At 44.4% G+C, this 21,433-nt stretch overlaps 1 protein-coding gene across 1 annotated transcript in view; it reads left to right on the top strand.

Moving 5' to 3' along the window:
* TANC2 (tetratricopeptide repeat, ankyrin repeat and coiled-coil containing 2) overlaps positions 1-21,433 on the top strand; it is a 195,783-nt gene that overhangs the window by 124,936 nt on the left and 49,414 nt on the right. Inside the window, exons 10-13 of the mRNA XM_082297163.1 lie at positions 4,545-4,670; positions 8,213-8,494; positions 11,249-11,382; positions 19,969-20,200. Coding sequence (XP_082153289.1) covers positions 4,545-4,670; positions 8,213-8,494; positions 11,249-11,382; positions 19,969-20,200 — 774 coding nt within the window. The remainder of the gene's footprint in view (positions 1-4,544; positions 4,671-8,212; positions 8,495-11,248; positions 11,383-19,968; positions 20,201-21,433) is intronic.

The raw sequence follows: 21,433 nt of genomic DNA, 5'->3' as shown, positions 1-21,433 counted from the left end.
CAGTTGAATTTGTATACAAACGGTCTGTTCTTGGGAAGCAAAGCATAGCAGCACCTATACCTGATGGCTTTTTTTCCCTCCTTTTTTTCTTTCTAGCTTTTTTTTTTTTTTTAATGTTCTCCCCAAATATCTTCCAAAACAGCACAGAAATATCCTTTTTTATAGCAGCTTACAAAGTGCAGTCACTGAATGTATCATGTCCCTGCTGTCACTGAGCAGTTTACAACTGGGAGTAGTTCTTACAACCTGTTCTTCCTTGTGAAGCCCTGGCACAGGGTGCCCAGAGCAGCTGTGGCTGCCCCATCACTGGAAGTGTCCAAGGCCAAGTTGGACAGGGCTTGGAGCAACCTGGTCTAGTGGGAGGTGTCCCTGCCCATGTCAGGGGGTGGCATTGGATGTGCTTTAAGGTCCTTTCCAACCCAGACTATTCCATGATTCTACAGTTAATCTCATCTTGCTCTTTGTTGCATAACGTAAATACCAAAATGGGATGATAGATTTGGTAGAGTACATCCAGGTCTTGGTAAATCTCTGAGATTCAAGCATTACCACTTATGTGGCCCTTTTTAGAAGCCCAGTTGTGGGAGCAGTGGGAGCACATCTTGCACACCAGCTCCTCATGGTGAGCAGTGCTGAGTTACTACACAGAGTACAGACATCATCAGGTAATTTTATGGAATTAAGCCCTCATGGGTTGGAAAGGGCACTGCTGCCTGCCTGGGCAGCCAGCCTGGCAAAGCACGGACTTGGAGTGGGAAGGGGAACTGTGCTACCTAAGGGAGACCCTTGGCATTGGAGTTGGGCATTCAGATTTTTGAACGAACCCAGATTTCTTATGGAAGTTTGCATTCCGTGTACACAACGAATGTCCCATTCTATTTCAATTACCTGTGAAATGAAACATGAAATCTGGTGTTACTCAGACCACATGCATGGTTTATAAGGTCTGTTTAAATATTAATAGAGAATTAAAATGCCCTTATGTAGTACCAGCTCTGTTCTTTTTCCTCTTGGAGAATACAAAATAGCAGCAAATATATTATTAGTTGCAAACTTAAATTCTTTATCCACTAGAACAGTGTATTAATGGAATCCCAGAATCCCAGAATGGTTTGCGTTGAAAAGGACCTTAAAGACTATCCAGTTCCACCCCTCCCCGTAGGGCTGGGACTCCCTCCACTAGACCAGGTTGCTCCAAGTCCTCTCCAGCCTGGCCTTGGACACTTCCAGAAATAGGGCAGCCACAGCTTCTCTGAGCAACCTGTGCCTCCCCACCCTCACAGGGAAGACTTTCTTCCCAGTATCCATCTAACCCTGCCCTCTGGAAGTTTGAAGCCATTATTGTTGAACCTGAGGGCAGGATTTGCAGAAATGCCTGTAAATTTTGTGGGTTTGAGAACATACCCATGGCAGGAGGTTGGAACAAGATGACCTTAGGGTGAGCTGAATCCCTTCACTCAGAGAAGAGGAGCAACACCCTTCCCGTCTTCTCCCCATCTCCCCCAGAGATCCCCTCTGCAGAGTCCACCCCCTACTTAGGTCACCAAATCTCTATTTCAGGTCAGGTTGCTTTGTGTTTGTTGCTCAAATAGTGCATTGGCACTGAATTATCTTCCACTGTTTGCTGTTTCCCTGGGAGAATTGCATCTGCAGTATGCAAATATTATTTCTAAGGAGGAAATTATTCCCTCCGTGGTGTTTTATCTGCAGTCACTGTGTCTCATTATGTAGGATATGGTTCAGGATTTAGGGGAAGCTTTCAACAGTTTAGTATTATATTTTCTAAGATAAATCGATCTTGCAAAATTTTTGAAGTACCGAGGCATATTCTTAGGAAAAAGTGCTTCTGGTTCCTCTGGCCTTAGACCTCTTTAATTATTTCTCAGTTCTAAACCAGGAAGATAAATCTCAGTTCATCAGTCTGAGCTGTGGCAGGGTAGTTGGACTGACAGTTGGGAAAATAACCCATGGCAAAACCTGCAATGGATCTCGCAGTAGACATCGAGTCTCCTCTGTCGCAGCTGTAGAAGATGGTGATGATGATGAAGATGGGAAGGGAGCCTGTCTTTGGGCTGCTGAGAAATATCTCCTCACTTCTTGCAGGACCAAAGTGAATCAGGCCACTGACCATCGTTGTGCTCTTCTCTGGCAGTGAGAAGAGCAAAAAGAAAAACAAGTCCAAGAGAAAAAAGAAAGACACAGTCCACCTCTGCAAAGCATCTGGGGTTGCAGCTGGTGCTCATCTCACAGACAGGATAGAGGTGGAAATGGAGACTCCTTAACTGTTTAAAAGAAAAACCAAAGGTACTGTCAGGATTGCAGTTCTTCTCAGGAAACAGAACAATTATTGTTTTGGAGCAAGCAGACTTGATGGTCTTTCCTTGATTTGAATGAGAGACTGAAGAGCCGTAGAATGGTGTGGGTTGAGAGAGAGCTTTAAGGCTGGTTGGTCTATCCCTGCCATGGACGGGGACATCTCCAACGAGACCAGACTGCCCAGAGCCCTGTCCAGCCTGTGGAGGCACTCTCTGGCATGGATGTAGGGATGAAGGCTGGAGCAAGAAGGCCCAGCCTGCCTGACGTGGTACCAGGCTCCTGGGCAAGATGATGGTTCATGTCCCAGTGCTGGGTATCCCTGGGACACTTTGGCTCTGCCTGGGTGTGCTGTAGTGACACCTGCTCTTCTTCTTCCCCTGCAGATCCTCTGGCTTAGTGACACTGCAAAATTGGACAGAAATTGCCATGCAAAAGGCACATTTTGGGGGCCAGGAGTGACCCTGAGAGCAATGCGGGGAGTAGGTTGAGGACTCAAAGCTAACAGAAAATAACCCATGTCCCTGCTAAAGGCCCTTCTGTCTAATTGCAGCATCTCATCCTTAATCAGTCCTTCACAGTGAGCATGTAATCAGCTTTGCATGAGTAGAAGAGCATGAAGAACGTCTAAAAACAGACCAGGATGGTTTTTTCCTTCTCTTTCTTCTCTTTCTTCTCCTTCTTCTCCTTCTCCTTCTTCTCCTTCTCCTCCTTCTCCTTCTCCTTCTCCTTCTCCTTCTCCTTCTCCTTCTCCTTCTCCTTCTCCTTCTTCTTTTACTTCTTCCTCCTGTTTATCTTTTGTCCTCTGTCCATTTCTCTCTTATTCTCTTCCTTAAAGTAGAGAATTTAGGCAATTGAAGAACAGCATTAAAAGTTGCTGACAAGTTTAAGCCCCTTCTTCCCACCCCAGGTCTCTGAATCTTGCTTATGTTTTGACTGCAACACCATCTTATAAAGGTGTTTACATGGTCATTAAGAATTGTATGAAAAAAGTGTTCCTCTTAGTTTCAAAATGTTCTGCCTTCCAGTTTTGTTGAATTGTTGCATCTTGTTTTGGGTCACAAGGAGGAAGGATTCAAAGTCCGGTGCCCTGAGCAACTCTGAAGAGCTGCATCAAAATATTTAGCCAATTCACAGTAAATCATTAATGTCAGCTTCACGGGCAGTCTTTGGAGAAGTCATTTAATGAATTAGTTCAATTTAAAATAATAATCTTGTTATGGTAATTGACCAAAAACTGAAGAAATAAAAGCAGTATTGGATAGAGAGTGCTGGGCAGCCTAGTACTGATTTCTATGGGTAAATGTTTAATGTGAATTTTGGAAATGCTTATCAGAACAACACCAGAGCTGGTAATCTGCACAGACTTATTTTAAAGTTTTCTGTTTATAATGGGGAGGATGACTTCATGCAATGAAGTTCCTTTGCTTTGTAATAGTCTGTAAATGCCTTGGCTGAAAATGGTCTGAAATGGAAGAACAGTGGGTAAATTCAGATATAAGGAATTCAAATTACTTTTTTAAGCCACATTTTCTCCTCTTTTCCAATCATCACCATGGCAGAAGCTTTGTGGCCAGTGTTAGTTCTTGTCTGCCCCAACTGTGTTGATCAGTGTAGTGATAGCACCTTCAGCAGAGAGCAGTAAATTATTCCTGTTTATTCCAGCATTGTAAAGAAAACTGAATTCTCCCAAGAGCAAGTCACATTGGAATAGTAAAGTTATCTTTGTTAGTTCAGATAACATTTTCCTCATTTATTCATGTATTTTTGCTGGGCTGTTGAAAGTTTAGTTTTTCTGCCACTAATTCTGCCTTTAGGGACACATAAATGTTAATATCCAAATTAAATACCTCTAAAATAAATGAAGATGAGATTGTGGGCTTCAGCATAAGCTGCACTGGTGAGTTGTCTTTCACCTGTAGGAAATGTTGAGTGTCCCTGTCAGCTTTGCACAGACATGACTGAGTTTGTGATTGGCAGAACTGAGATCGGATACAAGAAATTCCATGTCTCCATTTTCCATATATCTTCTTTTATTTGGGAGCACCAACAGGAGGCCAAACCAGAGCAAATACCAATTCCTAGGGGAAATTGGACTTAGTGCCCATCAGCTCTGCTGTCTCAAGGTAGTTACGTCTCCGTGTATTTTCATTAAAAAACGAAAAATACAATAACCAGAGCATGAGATCCAGAAGCCAAATGTGATGTAGTTCTTTGCTTTCTTGTGACAGCCACCAGCTCAGCCCACCTGGAAGATCTGGCTTACCTGGATGAGCAGAGACACACTCCCCTGCGCACGTCGCTGCGGATGCCGCGGCAGAGCGTGGCCAGCGCCCGGGCCCAGCAGGACCTGCGAGGTAGGAGCACAACGGAGCTCTTGGGGCTTCCCAGTCGTGGGGGTGTCTGAGTGGGGAGCTCGGACAGCAGCCACTTCATCCATGTCCCTGGGAAAACCAGAATCTCGGAATGGTTTGGGTTGGAAGGGACCCTAAAGACCATCCCGTTCCACTCCCTGCCATAGACAGGGACACCTTCCACTAGCCCAGGTTGCTCCAAGCCCTGTCCAGCCTGACCTTGGACACTACCAAGGATGGGGCAGCCACAGCTTCTCTGGGCACCCTGTGCCAGGGCCTGCCCACCCTCACAGGGAACAGTTCCTTCCCAGTATCTCATCCAACCCTGCCCTCTGGCCATTCCCCCTTGTCCTGTCCCTTCAGGACCTTGTCCAAAGTCCCTCTCCTACTCTCTTGGAGCCCCTTTAGGCACTGAAAGGCTGCAATAAGGTCATCCCAGAGCCTCCTCTTGTCTCTTCTCCAGGATGAACACCCCCAGCTCTCAGCTGGTCTCCTTGGGCCTAATACTTTGATAAGGTATTAAAAATGAGAAATTCTGTGGAGACTACTACTGTTTTTTCTTATTTTTTCGATCAAGGTCAGGGATTGCAGTTCCCCCTTGCATTCTGCAGTGTGCCAGTGGGGAAGGAGCCCAGGGCAGTGACGGGGCCGCCAGCTCGGCCAGTGCTTGTAGGAATGCTCACAATGCCCATATTCAAGCAGCCCTTTGACTTCTGAAAAGCCTTTTTAGAGGGGAAATTTTTGTGGTTCTTTGTGGCAAATTCCACAAACAAGACGTTAGCAATGAGAAGAGGAGCCAGGGCTGACATTTTAGTGTTTTGTTTATTCCCAGGCAGCTCCAGCTCAATTTGCTCCGTGTCCTCGGGATTTCAGCCCACCCTTCAACTTACATCCCTCTTTTAATCTGAGCTTAGTCTTTGACCACATGCTTAAGTTGTCACTGTGGCAGCCCTGAGTCTGCAGCAGATCACCAGGCTAATGCTTCAGCCCCATCATTTGTTGTTGCACAGATGAGTAAACGACTGAGAAAGCTCATTTGGGATATATTTAGGTTGTTTCTGTGCCATGAGACTGGTTTATTCTCCCCTGTGCATAGAAGAGGGGTTTCTTTTGGCCATACATGAAACTTTCCTGTTCTCTAGGGGATTTTTTTTTTTTTTGAGCCCACCATCTTAGGGTGAGGAACTGGGGAGCTGGAAGGCACAGGCTGGGTTTTCACCCAAAACGCTTGACCTGGTACAGCCTGGCTGGGCTTTGTACCAAACACGTGAGCCCCCCAAAGAGTGGATTTGTGAGCTCTGGATGGCAGTCTGTAATGAAATCCTCCTGGCTGCTGAGGCAGTTCTAGAAGTGCATTAGCAGGCAGTAAGTGAAGAAAGCAAAGTTTGACAGACAAAATTTCCATATGTTCGGAGGCAGCAGCTTGCCAAGGCTGTGTAATTTGCAGTGATTGCATCCAAAACATTCAACTTTATTGTAGGAACAGAATCAAATTGTTTTCCAGACACACTTTTAAAACCCTTATAGCACTACATATTTTCCTTCTGCATTTTGTTCTTTTTCCCCCCCTTTTTGTGACAGTTGCATGAGAATAGCAGCAGCGTTTCAACTTTTTTGGAATTTGTTTCTGATCCTAGTTGAGGTGCTGTGCTGTTTTTAAAAAGAGAAGGAGAAGAAGATGTGAAAAAGCAAACCATCACTATTTGGAAATATTTTCATGTCATTGCATATGCAAGGGGAGGTTCTTCCCTGAAATGCTGCATTTTGCACCTATTGCTGTGAAATTGCATCAGTCTGGGCTGTTACAAATAGCAGCTCTTTTTTCCGGCTGGAAATCCTAAACTTGGGTTTAATTTTAATATCCCTAGTCTCGACACTGGGCTGAAAGAGTGAAGACATTCCTGGCCCTGTGCTGGGGGACATGTTACAGCCCACTGTCTGTTCCCAGTGATCCAAAATCTCAGTGAGAGAGACTAAATGGGAGATTGTTTCTGCTATTTATTGTTAAATCAGTTATTTTAAGCAGGAGAGCAGTAGAGGAATCCCAACACTAAGAGCAAGGATTCATCCCAGTGACAGGTTTTTAATAGGATGGGAAAGGCAATTTTTGTTTTCCCTATTTTCATCCCTGGGGATTTGAGGCTGTTCAGGTTGCTGTAACCCATGGCACAAGCTGATGGCTGAGATGTACTGTGGGTTTTCTTCTCCAAAAAGCAAATGTCAACAGTGCTGCAGGGTGGGAAGAACCAAGATTTTTGGTTGAGGTTTGGGATGGAGGAGAGGATGGTTCCCACTCCCCCAGTATATTGTTGCTCTGTGTATGTAATATGGCAGTGGATTGTTTTCCTTAAGTTGTTTCTGTAATTTCGAAGGGATTTTCCTCACAGTATGTGTTTGATACTGTTGCCTTGTGGGTAAGACAGTTTTGGGTGCTTCTTAGAAACATTAAAAAATAGTTTAGCCTTTTTAGGCACAGAGGCCTGGAAAAATAGGAACTGGTTTCATCCCAGTGGATGTAAATGTTTAAGATGACATTTGAAAGAATCACAGAATCATTAAGGTTTGAAATGCATCCTGTAAGTTCATCAAATCCAACCATTCCCCCAGCACTGCTGAGGCTACCACTGACCCATGTCCCCAAGTGCTAAATCCACATGGCTTTTAAATCCCTCCAGGGATGGGGACTCCACCACTGCCCTGAGCCTGTGCCAGGGCTGAACAGCCCTTTAAGTGAAGAAATTTTCCCTACTATCCAAAAGTTGCAGTCTAAAGCAAGTAAAGGAAATAAACTCGGACATTTGCTTAATTTAACATAATACACCCAGATCTGGGTTGCTTGAATTGAAGTTTTCAGCCACAGGAAAGAGCCCGGCTGCATATGGTGGGCAGTGTTTCAGTTCTCTATTTTAATTTGTTGCTTGGGTTCTACAGAATTTGCAGTCTTTCATCAGCACCAGCACAGGTGGTCTGTTGGGGTGGTATTTCTTACTCTTCTTGATAACTTTATGTTGCTTTAAAACATCATTTTTCCTTGTGAAAAGAGAAAATGTTATAATTGCCAAACGGAACATCCTGACAGCAATCTGGTTTAACTTACTTACTTTAGAAGAATTGAAATAACTTTGCTTAGATTGAATTAACACTTGTAGGTGCTGAGATTGTTGTGGGCTCATTGGATTGAAGAGGTGAACACATGTGTGTGTGTCTACGTTGAACCATCAATCCTGTCTTCCAGGAGGTGCTGTGCAGAGTGCAGCATTCTGCCCAGGGCTTTTAATTGTGGCTGATTTAAGCAAGAAAATTAATTTCTTCAGCCACAATAGTTCTCCAGCTCAAGCTACTCACTGTAATATCCTCAACTCTTTTGGTGGAAAATACCGTGGATGAGACAGATGCTTCCACAACAAGCTGTGGGTGATACAGAACTGTTTTCTTTTCACCTTTTGCAACAGAAAGATTTCTGTGCAAGATAAAACATCCATTTCCAAACTCTGCTTTCCCCTCTGGTATGGGTGTTGATGTTCTCCCCACGTCTCCCTTTCCAGTGCGCTTCGCACCCTACAGACCCCCTGACATCTCCCTGAAGCCGCTGCTCTTCGAGGTGCCCAGCATCACCACTGAGTCCGTATTCGTGGGCCGGGACTGGGTGTTCCACGAGATCGATGCGCAGCTGCAGAGCTCCAACAGCAGCGTCAACCGCGGCGTGGTGATCGTCGGCAACATCGGCTTCGGGAAAACCGCCATCATCTCCAGGCTGGTCGCACTCAGCTGCCACGGCACCAGGATGAGGCAGATCGCTTCCGACAGCCCCCACGCCTCTCCGAAACGTAAGGACAGCAGCACGGAGGTCTCCAAAACTCAGAGAGCTTTTGTGCCAGCTTTTAGAATGGTCTTGGCTGAAATAACCGCATTTCTCTTCAGGCCCAAGAAATCAGCTTAGTCTTTGTTGTCAAGCAAGGGAAGGACCTGTGAGAAATATGTCATAGAAGCCCTGAATGGTTTGGGTTGGAAAGGACTTTAAAGATTATCTTGTTCCAACCCCCTGCCATAGGCAGGGACACCTTCCACTAGCCCAGGTTGCTCCAAGCCTCATCCAGCCTGGCCTTGGACACTTCCCAGAGATGGGGCAGCCACAGCTTCCCTGGATAATCTGTGCCAGGGCCTCCCCACCCTCACAGGGAACAATTTCTTCCTAATACCTAATCTAAATCTACCCTCCTTCAGATTGAGGCCATTCTCTCTTGTCCTATCACTCCATGCCCTTGTGTAAAGTCCCTCTTCAGCTCTCTTGGGAGTCCCTCTAGGTACTGCTGCAGGCAGCTTTTATAATGCTCCTGTTCCAAAGCTGTTTTTGAAGAGTCAGAGTAGTCTGTCTCTGACTTGTCTGGCCTAGAAACATCACAGACTTTCTCTGATTGGGAAGACTCCAATTTTCGAATCATAGAATCACAGAATGGTTTGGGTTTGAAGTGACCTTTAAAGGTCATGTAGTCCAATCCCCCTGCTCATGACATCTCCAGCTGGATCAGGCAGCTGGTATTCTATGACTATGAATCCATGCCAGTGCATTCTTCTTCCCATACGGATTGTCTATCTCATTGAATCACGGTATAATATTCCATGTGGGTAACGAGCCCATGTAGGCTCAGGACCCAGGATTGCTCTACCTCCTCTGGTCCCATCCAATTCCCATCATTATGTGCTGGCAGGTGTGCAGGTGAAGATGACAACATTTTAAAATCACTCAGTGCTCAGTAAGTGAGTAAGACAGGACTAAAAATACTGAGTTAGATACCTGAAGGTATCTTTAAGGATGTAGGTCACTTACCTCAGTGAAGCTGTAGTTAAATCTGTTTACTGGAATGCTGTGCTCTTGCCCTGTCGGAAGAGCTGAAATGTCACCAGCGGTTGGCATGGTGAGTAGTGTCACTTGTCAGAGTTAAATGAACAATGTGAGTGAAGGGCAGAGCTTGTTTCTGTATTTTAACTACAGCTCTGCAGTGCACCAGCTGCGAGTGTGTGTCCCCAGTCTGCTTAGGATGATGGTGGACATTAAAGAGATGACTGTGGACTTCCGGACTAAAAGCTGGATTTGTCACACGAGGTGCCCTGCACCCTTCGCGCACAGATGATGAAGATCCTTGGTCCCACCTAACACATTGTTTAGTTCACTCTGCTATGTCCATGAAGTTGAAAGCTGAATGATTCCTCACTGTTAGTTATTAGGATGGAAACCTTCAGAATCAATAATTAATTTGACTTGATTTCCTAGAGAGATCACAAGTACTAGTCTAGCTATAGAAGATAGTAATTACCCTGCAAGATCCTTGCAGATCCCTTCCAATTCAGGATATTCTATGATGCATCTCTGATTTTGTGATAAGTTTCTTTGTCTTTTTTTTCCACATGCTGAAAAAGACTCTATTATGCTTATTAAATCTATGCTAATTAATAAGTGCTGATCAGGTGGTCTGACTCTGCTACGGCAGTTGTGCAGTCAGTGTTATTAAACTGGCTTCAATACAGCTTCATACTTCCAATTCCTGTCTCAGAAAATTAATACAGGTGACAGTGGTGTTATGCTCAAAATCAAGAATGTGCCTCATTCTAACACATTCAGGGTTTAATTATGGAAGCAGCAGTCAACCTCCTCTGTTGTTTGCCATTAAATGGGTCATTGTTTGCATGATTATTTTCAGTCAAGCTCAGGGATGCACTGCAGCAATCCAGTCAGGAGAATCCTCTGCCAGCACAGACTGCACTTCAGAGTGGTGGTGTTCTTAAAACAATTGGTAATTAGACATCACCAAGTGCTGCATGTCATGGTGTCATTCAAAAATCCTCCATATGAGTACTTAGGAGTGAAAATAAAAATGGTTTGGGAATGTTACCCACAAAGGCCAGGTGGATGAGCTTCTGTAGCAATCTGCTGGTAAAGCCAATTTCTGCTTTGCCAGGCAAAAGAAGGAGATAAAATGCACTAGAACACAGTTAAACTTGCCAGAGGTGGTTCCAGAATATTTATTATTTGCTTGCAAGCCTTTTCCAGATCCTGGTGCTGCTCCTGCTCCTCTCCCCCAATTAAATTAATGGACTTCAGATGGCTGTGTTAGCTGGGACTCTTCATTTATTTATGTTAGAAAACAGGCCTGTAATTCAGAAAAATTGGCTGTCTGTGCTGAAGGAGGACTTGGAACCAAATTAACCAGCAATTGTTCATAAGAAGGGAAGGTCTGTTGGCAGAAGTGCAGAGCAGGAGAGCTCTGCATTCAAATCCACCAAACCTGAAGGCAGAGCCTTCCAGAGTGCCCAGTTCACTCCATTATTGTCATTATTTTAAAGTTGATGTAATTATGGTGGGGAAGATGAATAAGACAAGCTTCAAGGCTTTTTCTTAGTGGTCCTTTCCTGCTTCCAAAAGAAGTTTCTTGAGGAGCCTCTGGCCTGGAAATCCGTGAAATCCCAACCAGAGTATTTGTGGGAAGTATTTTAACTGCCATGCATAGAAAACAGCAGCTGCCTGGTCTATAATAACGTTAGTGCTTGTCCTGTGGCAATTCCTAACCTCTTTCCTTGGACAGATGTGGATGCCAACCGAGAGCTGCCCTTGACCCAGCCGCCTTCTGCCCACCCGTCCCTGACGAGCGGGAGCTGCCCGGGGACCCCCGAGATGCGCCGGCGCCAGGAGGAGGCCATGAGGAGATTGGCCTCGCAGGTACAGAAACACCCAGTCAGGGCTTTTTGCTCCTTGGGAAAGTGTCAGTTTTAATGGGACTCCTTGGAAGTTCTCCTGCTTGATGTTGCTTGGAAAATCCGTGTGTTCAAATGCTCACTTGGGGAGCCTCAAGAGAGACTTCTGGAAGGAGTTTTATTACCCAGGAAGGTTATGTCTCTAAAATGAAACTCCCACTACATCAAATACACTTCCCTGTTACTCTGAGGGTTTGTCTTTCCCAGCCATCCTACTTTCTCATTACAAATGTTAGGATATGACACAATTACTGAAATAATTGTGTCTTTTCTTCAGCACTGAGAACAAAGTTCCCCAGTGTTTGAGCGGTGTTTTGTTTGAAAAGGGCAGGTACTGTACTTGGGGAAGGCACAGGCTGAGTGTTACTGCTGTGTGTGCACTTGGGAGTTTATTGGAAAATTCTCCAAAGTAGACCATAGCCTTTGGAGCAATACACAAATTACTTGCTGTTATGGCAGGAGTGGTTTGTATGGAATATATGGAACACTGTCACTTACATACACGAGATTTACACCTTGAATTTTATTGTATTACTGAGATTTAACCCTAATTCTTTGGTGGTGGGAAGGTGCCATTCTATTGCTTTGAAATCCAAGGAGTTTGCTCTTGCTCCTCCTATACCTTTTGGGAGGATGGGAGCAGTTAATGCTTTCCTGTCACCTGCTCCCACTTCGGAGAGGAAAATAGCAAGAAAAGTCTTTGTTCTAAATTATTACCAGGATGTGTTTTGCTTGGCTTTTTGTGCCAGATACTGTCTTGTCCTGTCTGCTTTCCTGCTGCACCCAGATGGCCAGGCAGGGAGCATGTGCTGCGTAAATAAATACTAAGATTTGATACTCTCCTCTTCCACATGGAGTTCTTGAAAGGAATGCAATGCCCAGGTCTGGTTTTGTTCAGGATGCATTAGTCATTGTATTCCTTGCAAATCTGAAGCTCTGCAGACTACCAGAAAGGGCAGTAAAGTGTGCTATCTCTGCTTAAAATACCTCATCTATCACTTCTCCTGAGTGCTTAAGTCATCCCACAGGGTACGTAATTGATAAATGGATGCAGTTTTAGCTTCAGTTTCCTCCTGGAAAAGGTAAGGAATACGCCTCTTTCAAATGCTGTGTCACATCCAAGACATAGATCACTCACTGAAGCTTTTTGGCATCTCTGATCACTGGAGAGAGCTAAAAACAATCCTTACAGCCAAAATTAAAGTAAAAATAGGTTGTTTTACCTTCGCCGTGGACTCTTTAAGAAAGTGTTTTAAAGTGCTGCTCATCCGTTAGCCAAAATTTTTTTGTAGAAAAAATCCAGTGTGTTGCTGTCAAAACACAACAGCTGAGGCTGGGAGGTATGTTGCCCATGGTGCCTGCTGCAGGATTACCCACTGGGAGCAAGATCGTTAATCTCCCAGTAATCTTCACTACTGTAAATGTAGGCAGAATCCAGAAATAACAGCTTCCAGCCGTCAGGCTTTGATGAACGGATCAATGCCAGGGCTGATGAGTTGACCTTAGAGCACTTGGAGTCGCTTCTTGTGCCCAAATTGCTGACACAGCATGTGGAACTTCTGAAAAGCTCTATCGTGTTCAGCAAACAGTTCCTGGGATGACTCAGAGCAGCAGCATGGCTTGATTCAGCATTCGGAGGCCTTGGGTCTGTTCCCAGCATTGCTGTTACCCTTTTTGGGATCCTTGGAGACCAGCATCTCATCTGCCTCACTCCTATTCCCTGGCTAGTAAAGGAAAAGTGATCCCTGCAGATAATGGTCCTTGGATAACTGATGCTGGAAGGAACACGTAACTAGGTGTTAGTGGTTTATTATTTAGGAAGAGTGGGTGACTTCCAGGTGTGTTGGATGAAGATGTGCATTGAAATAAAGCATATGCTTAAATCCTCACTCAAAGGTTCATTTCCTGCTTTGAAGGGAAATTGTTCTGAAAAAATAGGGGTTTTTTTGTTTCGTTAATTTTGTAATTAATTTTTTTGAGGTCCGTGTTCCTGTTTATTCTTTGTCATAAACAGCAATTTGGTTTATTGCATCAAAACCTTTTCCCAAAGGGCTGTGCAGCACATTACAAACAGTGAGTTTGATGGATTATCAAGCCTCAGGAAGAAAAAATAAAATGGTTAAGGATGTTTGTCAAACTCATAGCTGGGAGTCATGTGTGTAGTGCACTCGTAGTAGCCTCCTGGGTAGCACAACTCAGCAATGCCACTGAGGAATCCTTGCTGTCAAACAGCAGATAAATTTATTTGCTTGGAAAGAGCTGCACTGTGTGATGTTCTCCTTGGTAAAACAAACGCTCCCTGTCCCAACGCAGCTGTGGGGTTTGACATCTCTGAGTGACGCTGGGGGAAGAAGCAATTGCTGACCTGGCAACAGAATTGAAAACCCGTTAAAATAACGGCGTGGAGCTCTTTGTTTTGCATGCAGTCACCTCCTTCAGAAGCTCCATCAAACATGTCTGACTCTCCTTTGAGGCATCTTGAGAATTTTGAGGCTTTGAAGATGCTGCACTCTTAGCTGAGCAAAACCACCGAGTGGCCAGCAGACAATAGTAAAAATAGTTGGTTCAAATAATTCACCTTCTAAATCTGAATGTCTGATACCCCATTCTCCAACAGGAGTTCGTGGGGACAGTTTAGGAAAACCTTCATATAGATAAACTAAAGGCTTTCCAAAGTCTAATATAAAAAAGAAAAGAAGGAGAAAAAAAGACTGGAATGTCCTTTGGAGCTGAAGGAGGGGGGAGAGGAACAGCATATTCCTGTGTCAGTAGCTGTGGAATAAAAAAAGAGTTGCTGATGGCCTCCTTAAACAGGTTTTGTCCAACTGGCTGAAAGAAAATGAGCCGAAGGAAGGGAAGGACTCTTTGGTCAATCTGGATGGAAAAATATTTCTTGGATGTGTGTTTTATAGTTGTGTTTGCACTAAAGTCAGAATTGAAGTACGGAAGAAAGTGTTGACAGTGATGGACAACCACAATTGTCAGGGTTATTTTAGGAGCTAGATGAACCATATGTGAGGAGCTGGATAAAGCTGTGTGCAGATGTTCCACCTCTGCCTGCACTGAGCAGAGCAGGATGTTCTCAGATTGGGCTGAGGTCACTGTGCTGCAGAAATGCAGATCATTACAAAAGCAGATTAATAATATACAAACAGTCTTAGGTAATGGTTGGCACAGGCTCCAGAATGCTGGTGGGAAGCTTGTTGTCCTCTCACCCACTCCCTTCCCTCTGAAAATGTCACTTACCCAAAATTCAGAAGTTGTGTATCTATGCTGACAGAAATGAAAGGTGAACGAGCAGTTGCTTTTCCTCCTCTGGATTACTCAGGGTTGTATTTTTCTGCCTGGTTTTCGTACAGTGAATTCTTGGGGGCAAAGGTTGCATTTAGCTCTTAATGTCAGAGATGAACAAATCATTAATTTTAGAACTAAGTGACTGCCGACTGAAAAGCAGCACCTCGACTTGGTCCTGCCATGCTGACATTCCCCCTTTTGCCTGAAGGTTTATCCTTTACTCACAGAGGATTTTTAATGGATTGGCTACCCAGTTTTAACTAACCCCTTGAACAACTGTATTCTCTGGGTTTCTGGATGCTGTGTGGTGGCTTGTGGTAGCAGCACTAAAACAAATGGACCTGAAACCCAGCTCAGCTGCACTAATGGGTTGTACCCCGTGCAGAGCAGCTGGTGGGAGCTGCATGTTCATTGCATTCGTGCATTTTGCTGATGCTGAACACGGCTGGTGGCTCCAGAGGCTCTTCTCCCCATCCTCCAAGCCACATCCAAAGCATTGCTAACATTGCTGCAGGCATATAAAAAGAGAGTGCTCCTACCTTACACAGAGGTGGAGGGATTCATTGCTGCTGAGGCTTGATGCCCTGGGCCACTAATGAGTTTCAGAGGGCATTTACCAGCATACTCAGCTATGTAAAAGTAATGAACATTCCCAGTAAACGGGGTCACCACATGCCACATACTGTGTCGCAGTCATGTGCAGTGGAAAAAATACAGCAGTGCTGATGGCCATTTCCATTATCACAGCCAGCACTGGGCCTGGCATGTGGCATGGTGGCAGGGCAAAGTGTTACACTGCATTTATTTGAAGCTATTTTGTATGGGTCAAAAAACCAATCTTGTTACAAGGTTAAAATACAATGCTGAATGCCTTTAAGAGCACTGGAGGGAATGGGGTGTTGCTGTGAGCTCAGGGGTCTGGGAGGTTGGTCCAAGGGGGGTTGGCTGCCCTTGCACGATACACTTCCAGAAGGAAGCTAAGACAAACCACAAAAGAGGTGTGACAGCAAAGGAGTGCTGCCTAAATGGAGTAGATTCTGTTTCAGAACTAGTGCTGGAGAACTGCTTAGAATTGGCCTGTCCTAATAATTAAAAATAACTTATTTCCCTTGAGCCATCTCCACACCCTCCCACTCCTTTGATGTTCATGCTGTCCTTCCAGCCTTTCCCCTGTTACTGTCATCTTCTCCCTCTTCTGCCGTGTCACTTGTTCCCCTTCTCTTTCTTTTCCTCCCTCACAGTTCAGTCCCTTCTCACCCTCTGTACTTCATGATTGATACACAGTCTCTTTTGTGTCTCATTTTTTTCCCTCTCCTTTGCCCTCCCTACCTTCTTGCTCCTGCTCCATTCACGTGGCTCTTGCCTGCTCATCCACCAGCATTTTCCATTATCCTCGGAATAGCAATTTTTGCTTTTAACATCCTTCATCCAGCATCTGTTTCCCTCAGACAGCAGGAAGGTGAAGGTTACGTGGGGCTGGATGAAGGCAGAAGTGGGAAGTGATTGTGGCAAAAAAGGGAGAGTAGAATGGCTGGTGTTGGAAGGGTTGGGAGAAGAGACACCTGAAGACCTACTGGGTTAAACACCTAGAGAGAATACAAATAATGTCTTCATCATTCTGCTTTGGCAGTTAAAAAGATGAAGTTTGTGTAATTTCAGAGTAAATGAGTGTTTTGGGGCTCCTTAACCCCACTTTAGGAGGAAATGGGGTCATGTTGGCCATGATCTGTTCACAGTGCTCTCTGTCCCCACATCTGGTGTTCCTCAAGCCCTGTAACACTAATTAATATTTAGAAAAATGAGCTACCAAGAAGCACATGATAAATGTGCTGCTTTAGTGTGCAGCCAGCTGGACTCTACGCATCCTTTTAGAAGAGGAGGTGCTCCTTGGAAGTAAAATACTCATCACAGGAGTGTGAATTATTTTGCAGCTCCTTTTCAAGCAAGAAAGGAAACAATACAAAATTGTAACTTCAGGCATTTGATATTTAATATAAAAACCATAACACCTTGGTTTCTCAGTATGGAGTCACTCAACTCCATTCTCAGCCCTTACAAAACTTACATGAGCAGGTACTTTGAACACTCGACTGGATGTAGTTGTTACTTTTCCCATCCTTTGTTGTAACCCACTTCTTGCTTTAGGGTTGTTTATAGGCCTTGTGTGCTTTGCAATCTGGTGATTTAAATTTAGTCAAACTTTAAACCAAGGAAATAATTTAACAAACCTGATAGCTGAAATAAAGGTTTAAAAGTTTTGGAAGTCTAATTTAGTGTTTATAGCATTTAGTGCAATGGGATGACAAAGTTCAAATTGAAACTATGGTTAGAAAAATTATGTCTTAAGTTGTGTGAGACACAAATAAATGTTTGCTGATCACAACATCCAGGCGTGCCCATACCTTTGGAACCACATGATGTTCCCTGTTGATTTCATTTACTGTAAGAGTTTCTAGATAAAATTAAATGTTAATTCAAGGATTTGTTTATGATAAGGCATGGTTGGAACTTGTTCAAGCAGTATTTTAAGTCAAAGTAGTTAGATCCATGGAAAATGAAACTTTTATTGAGAGAGAGTACACCTTTTCCAGTGAACAGTTAATTTCCAGCAGATACAAATTTGTTTGTTTGTTTGTTTTTTGGCTTATCCAGTCAAGCAAAAGGAGGAGAAATCAAAATCACCTCAGAATCATGATTAGAACAGAGAGTGGTCATTTCAGATGCTGAGCAAAGTCTGGATGTGGTCTCCCATATGTTAGAAGAGAATCCTTAGCAGTGAAGCTGGTAATCCATCCCTCTTCCTGGAGGAATTAACCTTGAACAATTAATAAAGTATTTAAGGTGAAATAATTGGAAAGGGAGCTTTCCCGGAGCATTAGCGGCATTCAACAAATACAGGGTAGAAAAAATGGTTTGAACAGGTTCGGGGTGAGCCCCATCCACACCAGCCCCTGGCCATACTGGAGGCTCTTGCCCTCCCTTCTCACATTAACCTGGTCTCATTCCCAAGGATGGAACAGATGTGGAAATCTTGAAAAGTTTTTACAGTGTGAGAAAACCATTTCCCAGCCTGCTGCTTGTAAGTGAGGAGGCTGATTCCCAGCTCAACCTCCAGCAGCAGGCTCCACTTGCAGCACTGGCTTTTGGCAGCCTCTCTGTGATTTGAAGATTGAGAAAATGTGATAGAGAATAAATAACATTAAAATGAAATTCTGGCTCAGGTTGCATCTTCTGAGAATGTCATTCTGCCTTTGCTTTGGTTGACTTCCTAGAATATTCCTTGCTTACTGCTTTAACTTCAGATCCACCCATTAAACATTATCTTTATCCTGCTGGTTAATAAGGCTTGGTTGATATACCAGTAAATCAAGCACAAGCATCAGGAATCATGGAATCATAGAATTGTTAAGGTCTGAAAAGACCTCTAAGATCAAGTCCAACTATAATGTATGGGAAGGGACTGAAATTAATTGGGTTGTAATTGTATCTGATGGTGACCATTCCTTTCAAGAGTATTTTGCATGACCCTTTTTCCGTGACATGGCTCTTCAGTTTCCTGGAAGAAGTTAATTGGCCTCTCATTAAGAGACTTTATTTTTGTGTCTACACACCAATTGTGTAGGAAATCAGAGTAATTTCTGTTAGTGGAACCTGATATCAAGGAATGGCAATTTACGAACTTCATTCTGTGAAATCCACAAGTTATGATCCCCAGATAAATAGGATTGATGAAAAGAAATCATTACCTTTATAATTACTTTACATAGTGAAGTTCTCTAAGGGAATTCATTATATTTTAACCGGCTGGTCGGAAAAATTCTGTAAGGAATTTGGAGGTATCCATTAAAATTTAAATACATGTGTTAGAGCTTGATGCTTGAAATAACAGCCCAGCTTTCTCATCGCTGAATGTGCCACACCTCGTTTTGACTGTGAAAGGAAATTACTGCAATACACCCCATTGGTAATTCCATATTGAAAATTAAAAGCCAGTGCTGAGGCATTAATGGGTGAAGACCCCACAGCTTGATGTGTTCATTCCTTGGTAGCATCCTTCACCACCTCGGCCACCCTGGAGCCTCCTGCAATCTGAGGGATAGGTATTGCAGGTGGAGAGAGAGAAAGCCTTCATCATGTCCAAAGCCATGGGCACATTTCATCCCAGCTGCCCCGAGCTCCAGAAAGGCCCACAGCATTTCCTTCGCACGGTGTCCTCAGCTATGTTGTCCCTCCCAAGTTCAAACACGCAATTTATTTTGCAATATTCTGTGCTCCAGGGCAGTGGTGGTTTTGGTACAGAACTGCTCCCACCTGCCTTGCCAGGATATTTTTGGATACTCAGTGACATTTAAAAGAAAACCCAGTGAATGGGAGCGGGAGAAAAGCTTTGTGCCCCGGCAGAGGCTCATTCCAAATGGGCAGGCAGTGCCTGAGGCTCGAGGCAGCAAGGGAACAGGAGAAGCTGGGCTGGAGTGGTGCCAGAGCACCACTTCCTGAGGGATTTGCAAGCAGAGAGAGATTTTGAGGGCCTTTTTTATATTGCAAAAGAAAACAAGAAAGTTGGCAGCATGGCCTGAGACGATATCACTGGTTTTCTGCTTATTTTAATAAGTGGGCAGAACGTAGCAGGGTTCTAGCAGTTTGCTGAGCTGGAAAAATCAGGGGGAAGCTGGGAAAAAATAAACTTTTTTGGTTTTTTTTTTTTTAATTGAATTGATTTTTGAATGAAGTGTGGGATCACAGTGTATGAGTAAAGTACAGTGAGCCTGACATCACCCCCGGTTCAAGGGAATCTGTAGTTCTGAGGTGCTGCCTTGCTGTGATGGACTCAGGGAGTGCTGTCTGTCCACTTCCACGAGCTTGAAAGTGTGAAAAGAGCAAATAAAAAATAAGTTCAAGAAAACAATCACAAGTTATTACTGGCACCAAGTCCTTAAACAGAGCTTGGAGCACAATCCAAGCTCAGCACAGCACTTCAGAGACGTCAGCTACTGTCACTATCCATTTCTGCAAACAGCTACAGCTTAATTTCATTTATTCCTCAAGTGGCAGGTCCAGTCATCTTTCAGGATCAGTGCCTGTTTTTACCAACTGATTCATCTGGATTCTTGTCATGGGTAGTTAACACTCATTGCTCCTAAAGACTTCACCTGCCAGAGCAGATCAAACTCACCAAAGGAAAAACCGCTGGTTTTACAACTGTCCTGACGTGGCTGTGATGAAGACACAGGGTTTTTTGTTCTTTTCTCTTTGCTAGGTCGTGGCTTATCATTACTGCCAGGCCGACAATGCCTACACCTGCCTGGTGCCTGAGTTTGTGCACAACGTGGCCGCCCTGCTCTGTCGCTCGCCGCAGTTCGTCGCGTACCGGGAGCAGCTGCTGCGCGAGCCCCACCTGCAGAGCCTGCTCAGCCTCCGCTCCTGCGTGCAGGACCCCATGGCCTCCTTCCGCAGGGGCGTCTTGGAGCCCCTGGAAAACCTGCACAAAGGTACTCATGCTCCCTGCACTTGTCCCAAGGTCCCGTGCACCTTTTTTAATTAGTATTTTAAAAACGACACTTAATTGGATCTGGGCATTTAAGCAAAGCAGTGGATTAATCTGTCTGCATCGTTTCTCGAGCTGAAGGGAAGAGGTGGGATTTGGAGAAGCTGGGAAGACTGAGAATCATGGAATGGTTTGTGTTGGAAGAAACCTTAAAGCTCATCCCATTCCGCACCCTTCCATGGGCAGGGACACCTCCCTCTATCCCAGGCTGCTCCAAGCCCTGTCCAGCCTGGCCTTGAACACTTCCAGGGATCCAGGGGTAGGCACAGCTTCTCTGGGCAACCTGTGCCAGGGCCTCATCACCCTCACAGGGAGGAATTTTTTCCCAACATCCCACTTGGCTTTCCCTTTTCTTGCTTCTTTCATATCCCAGACTTGTCCTCGCAGTTCTCAAGGTGAAAACAAGCAACCAGTTCCATCCACAGCACTGCTTACTGTTCTGATTTATTTGTGCAGAGGTGACTTTTTTCCCTTTCCCTGCCACTATTTAGTGGGCTTTGGAGAATCTGAAGCTTTCACCACAGGACTGGTATCATAAAAGTCCATAGACACCCTGTGTAAAGCTTGTGGGGGAGCTGGTGACAAGCCTTATCCTGATTACAGGCTTAGAGCTTTTTCTAATACAGCATTGATCTTACCTTCTTTTCTTTCTTCCCTCTGCAAGTTATAACTAATTCATTGTGACAATCGCTAAATTTAAGATCTTTGCTCGTTGCCATGAAAACTGTCAGAGCACTGCAGAGTTCAAGACTGTTGTCCTGCAGAACCATGTTTATTACTGTGCTTGTGCTGCATCTTGGCTGCAAAAATAGTTCAGATAATTTTGTTCCCACCCTACACACTACAGTGTAAGATCTAACATGGAATAGATGCAGCTTCTACCAGATTCAAAGCCCTGATGTTCAAATCAGCTCTTCAAAACTGTGTCCAAGCTCTGAGCAGCAGCATCTGGGTCCAACCTGCCTGGTTCCACCAGGCACAAAGCATATGTAGAGCCAGCACAGCATGACAGCAGTTGGTTTTCCTGGCATGGAGAAATGTCACTGTGGGAGGAGCGTGGTTGCTTTTTCCTATCATCACTCTTGGCAAAAAGAAAAAGGATACATTTAGGAACCGCTGCTTTAAAGGAAAATAATTCCTGGTTATTACAGTAGCTCCTTGGGAGATGTTTCAGCTC

Source organism: Coloeus monedula (assembly GCF_965178545.1).
Source record: "Coloeus monedula genome assembly, chromosome: 26".
Taxonomy (NCBI): Eukaryota; Metazoa; Chordata; class Aves; order Passeriformes; family Corvidae; genus Coloeus; species Coloeus monedula.
The sequence above is the reverse complement of the archived record's forward strand: the minus strand, read 5'-3'. Positions and strand labels throughout refer to the sequence as shown.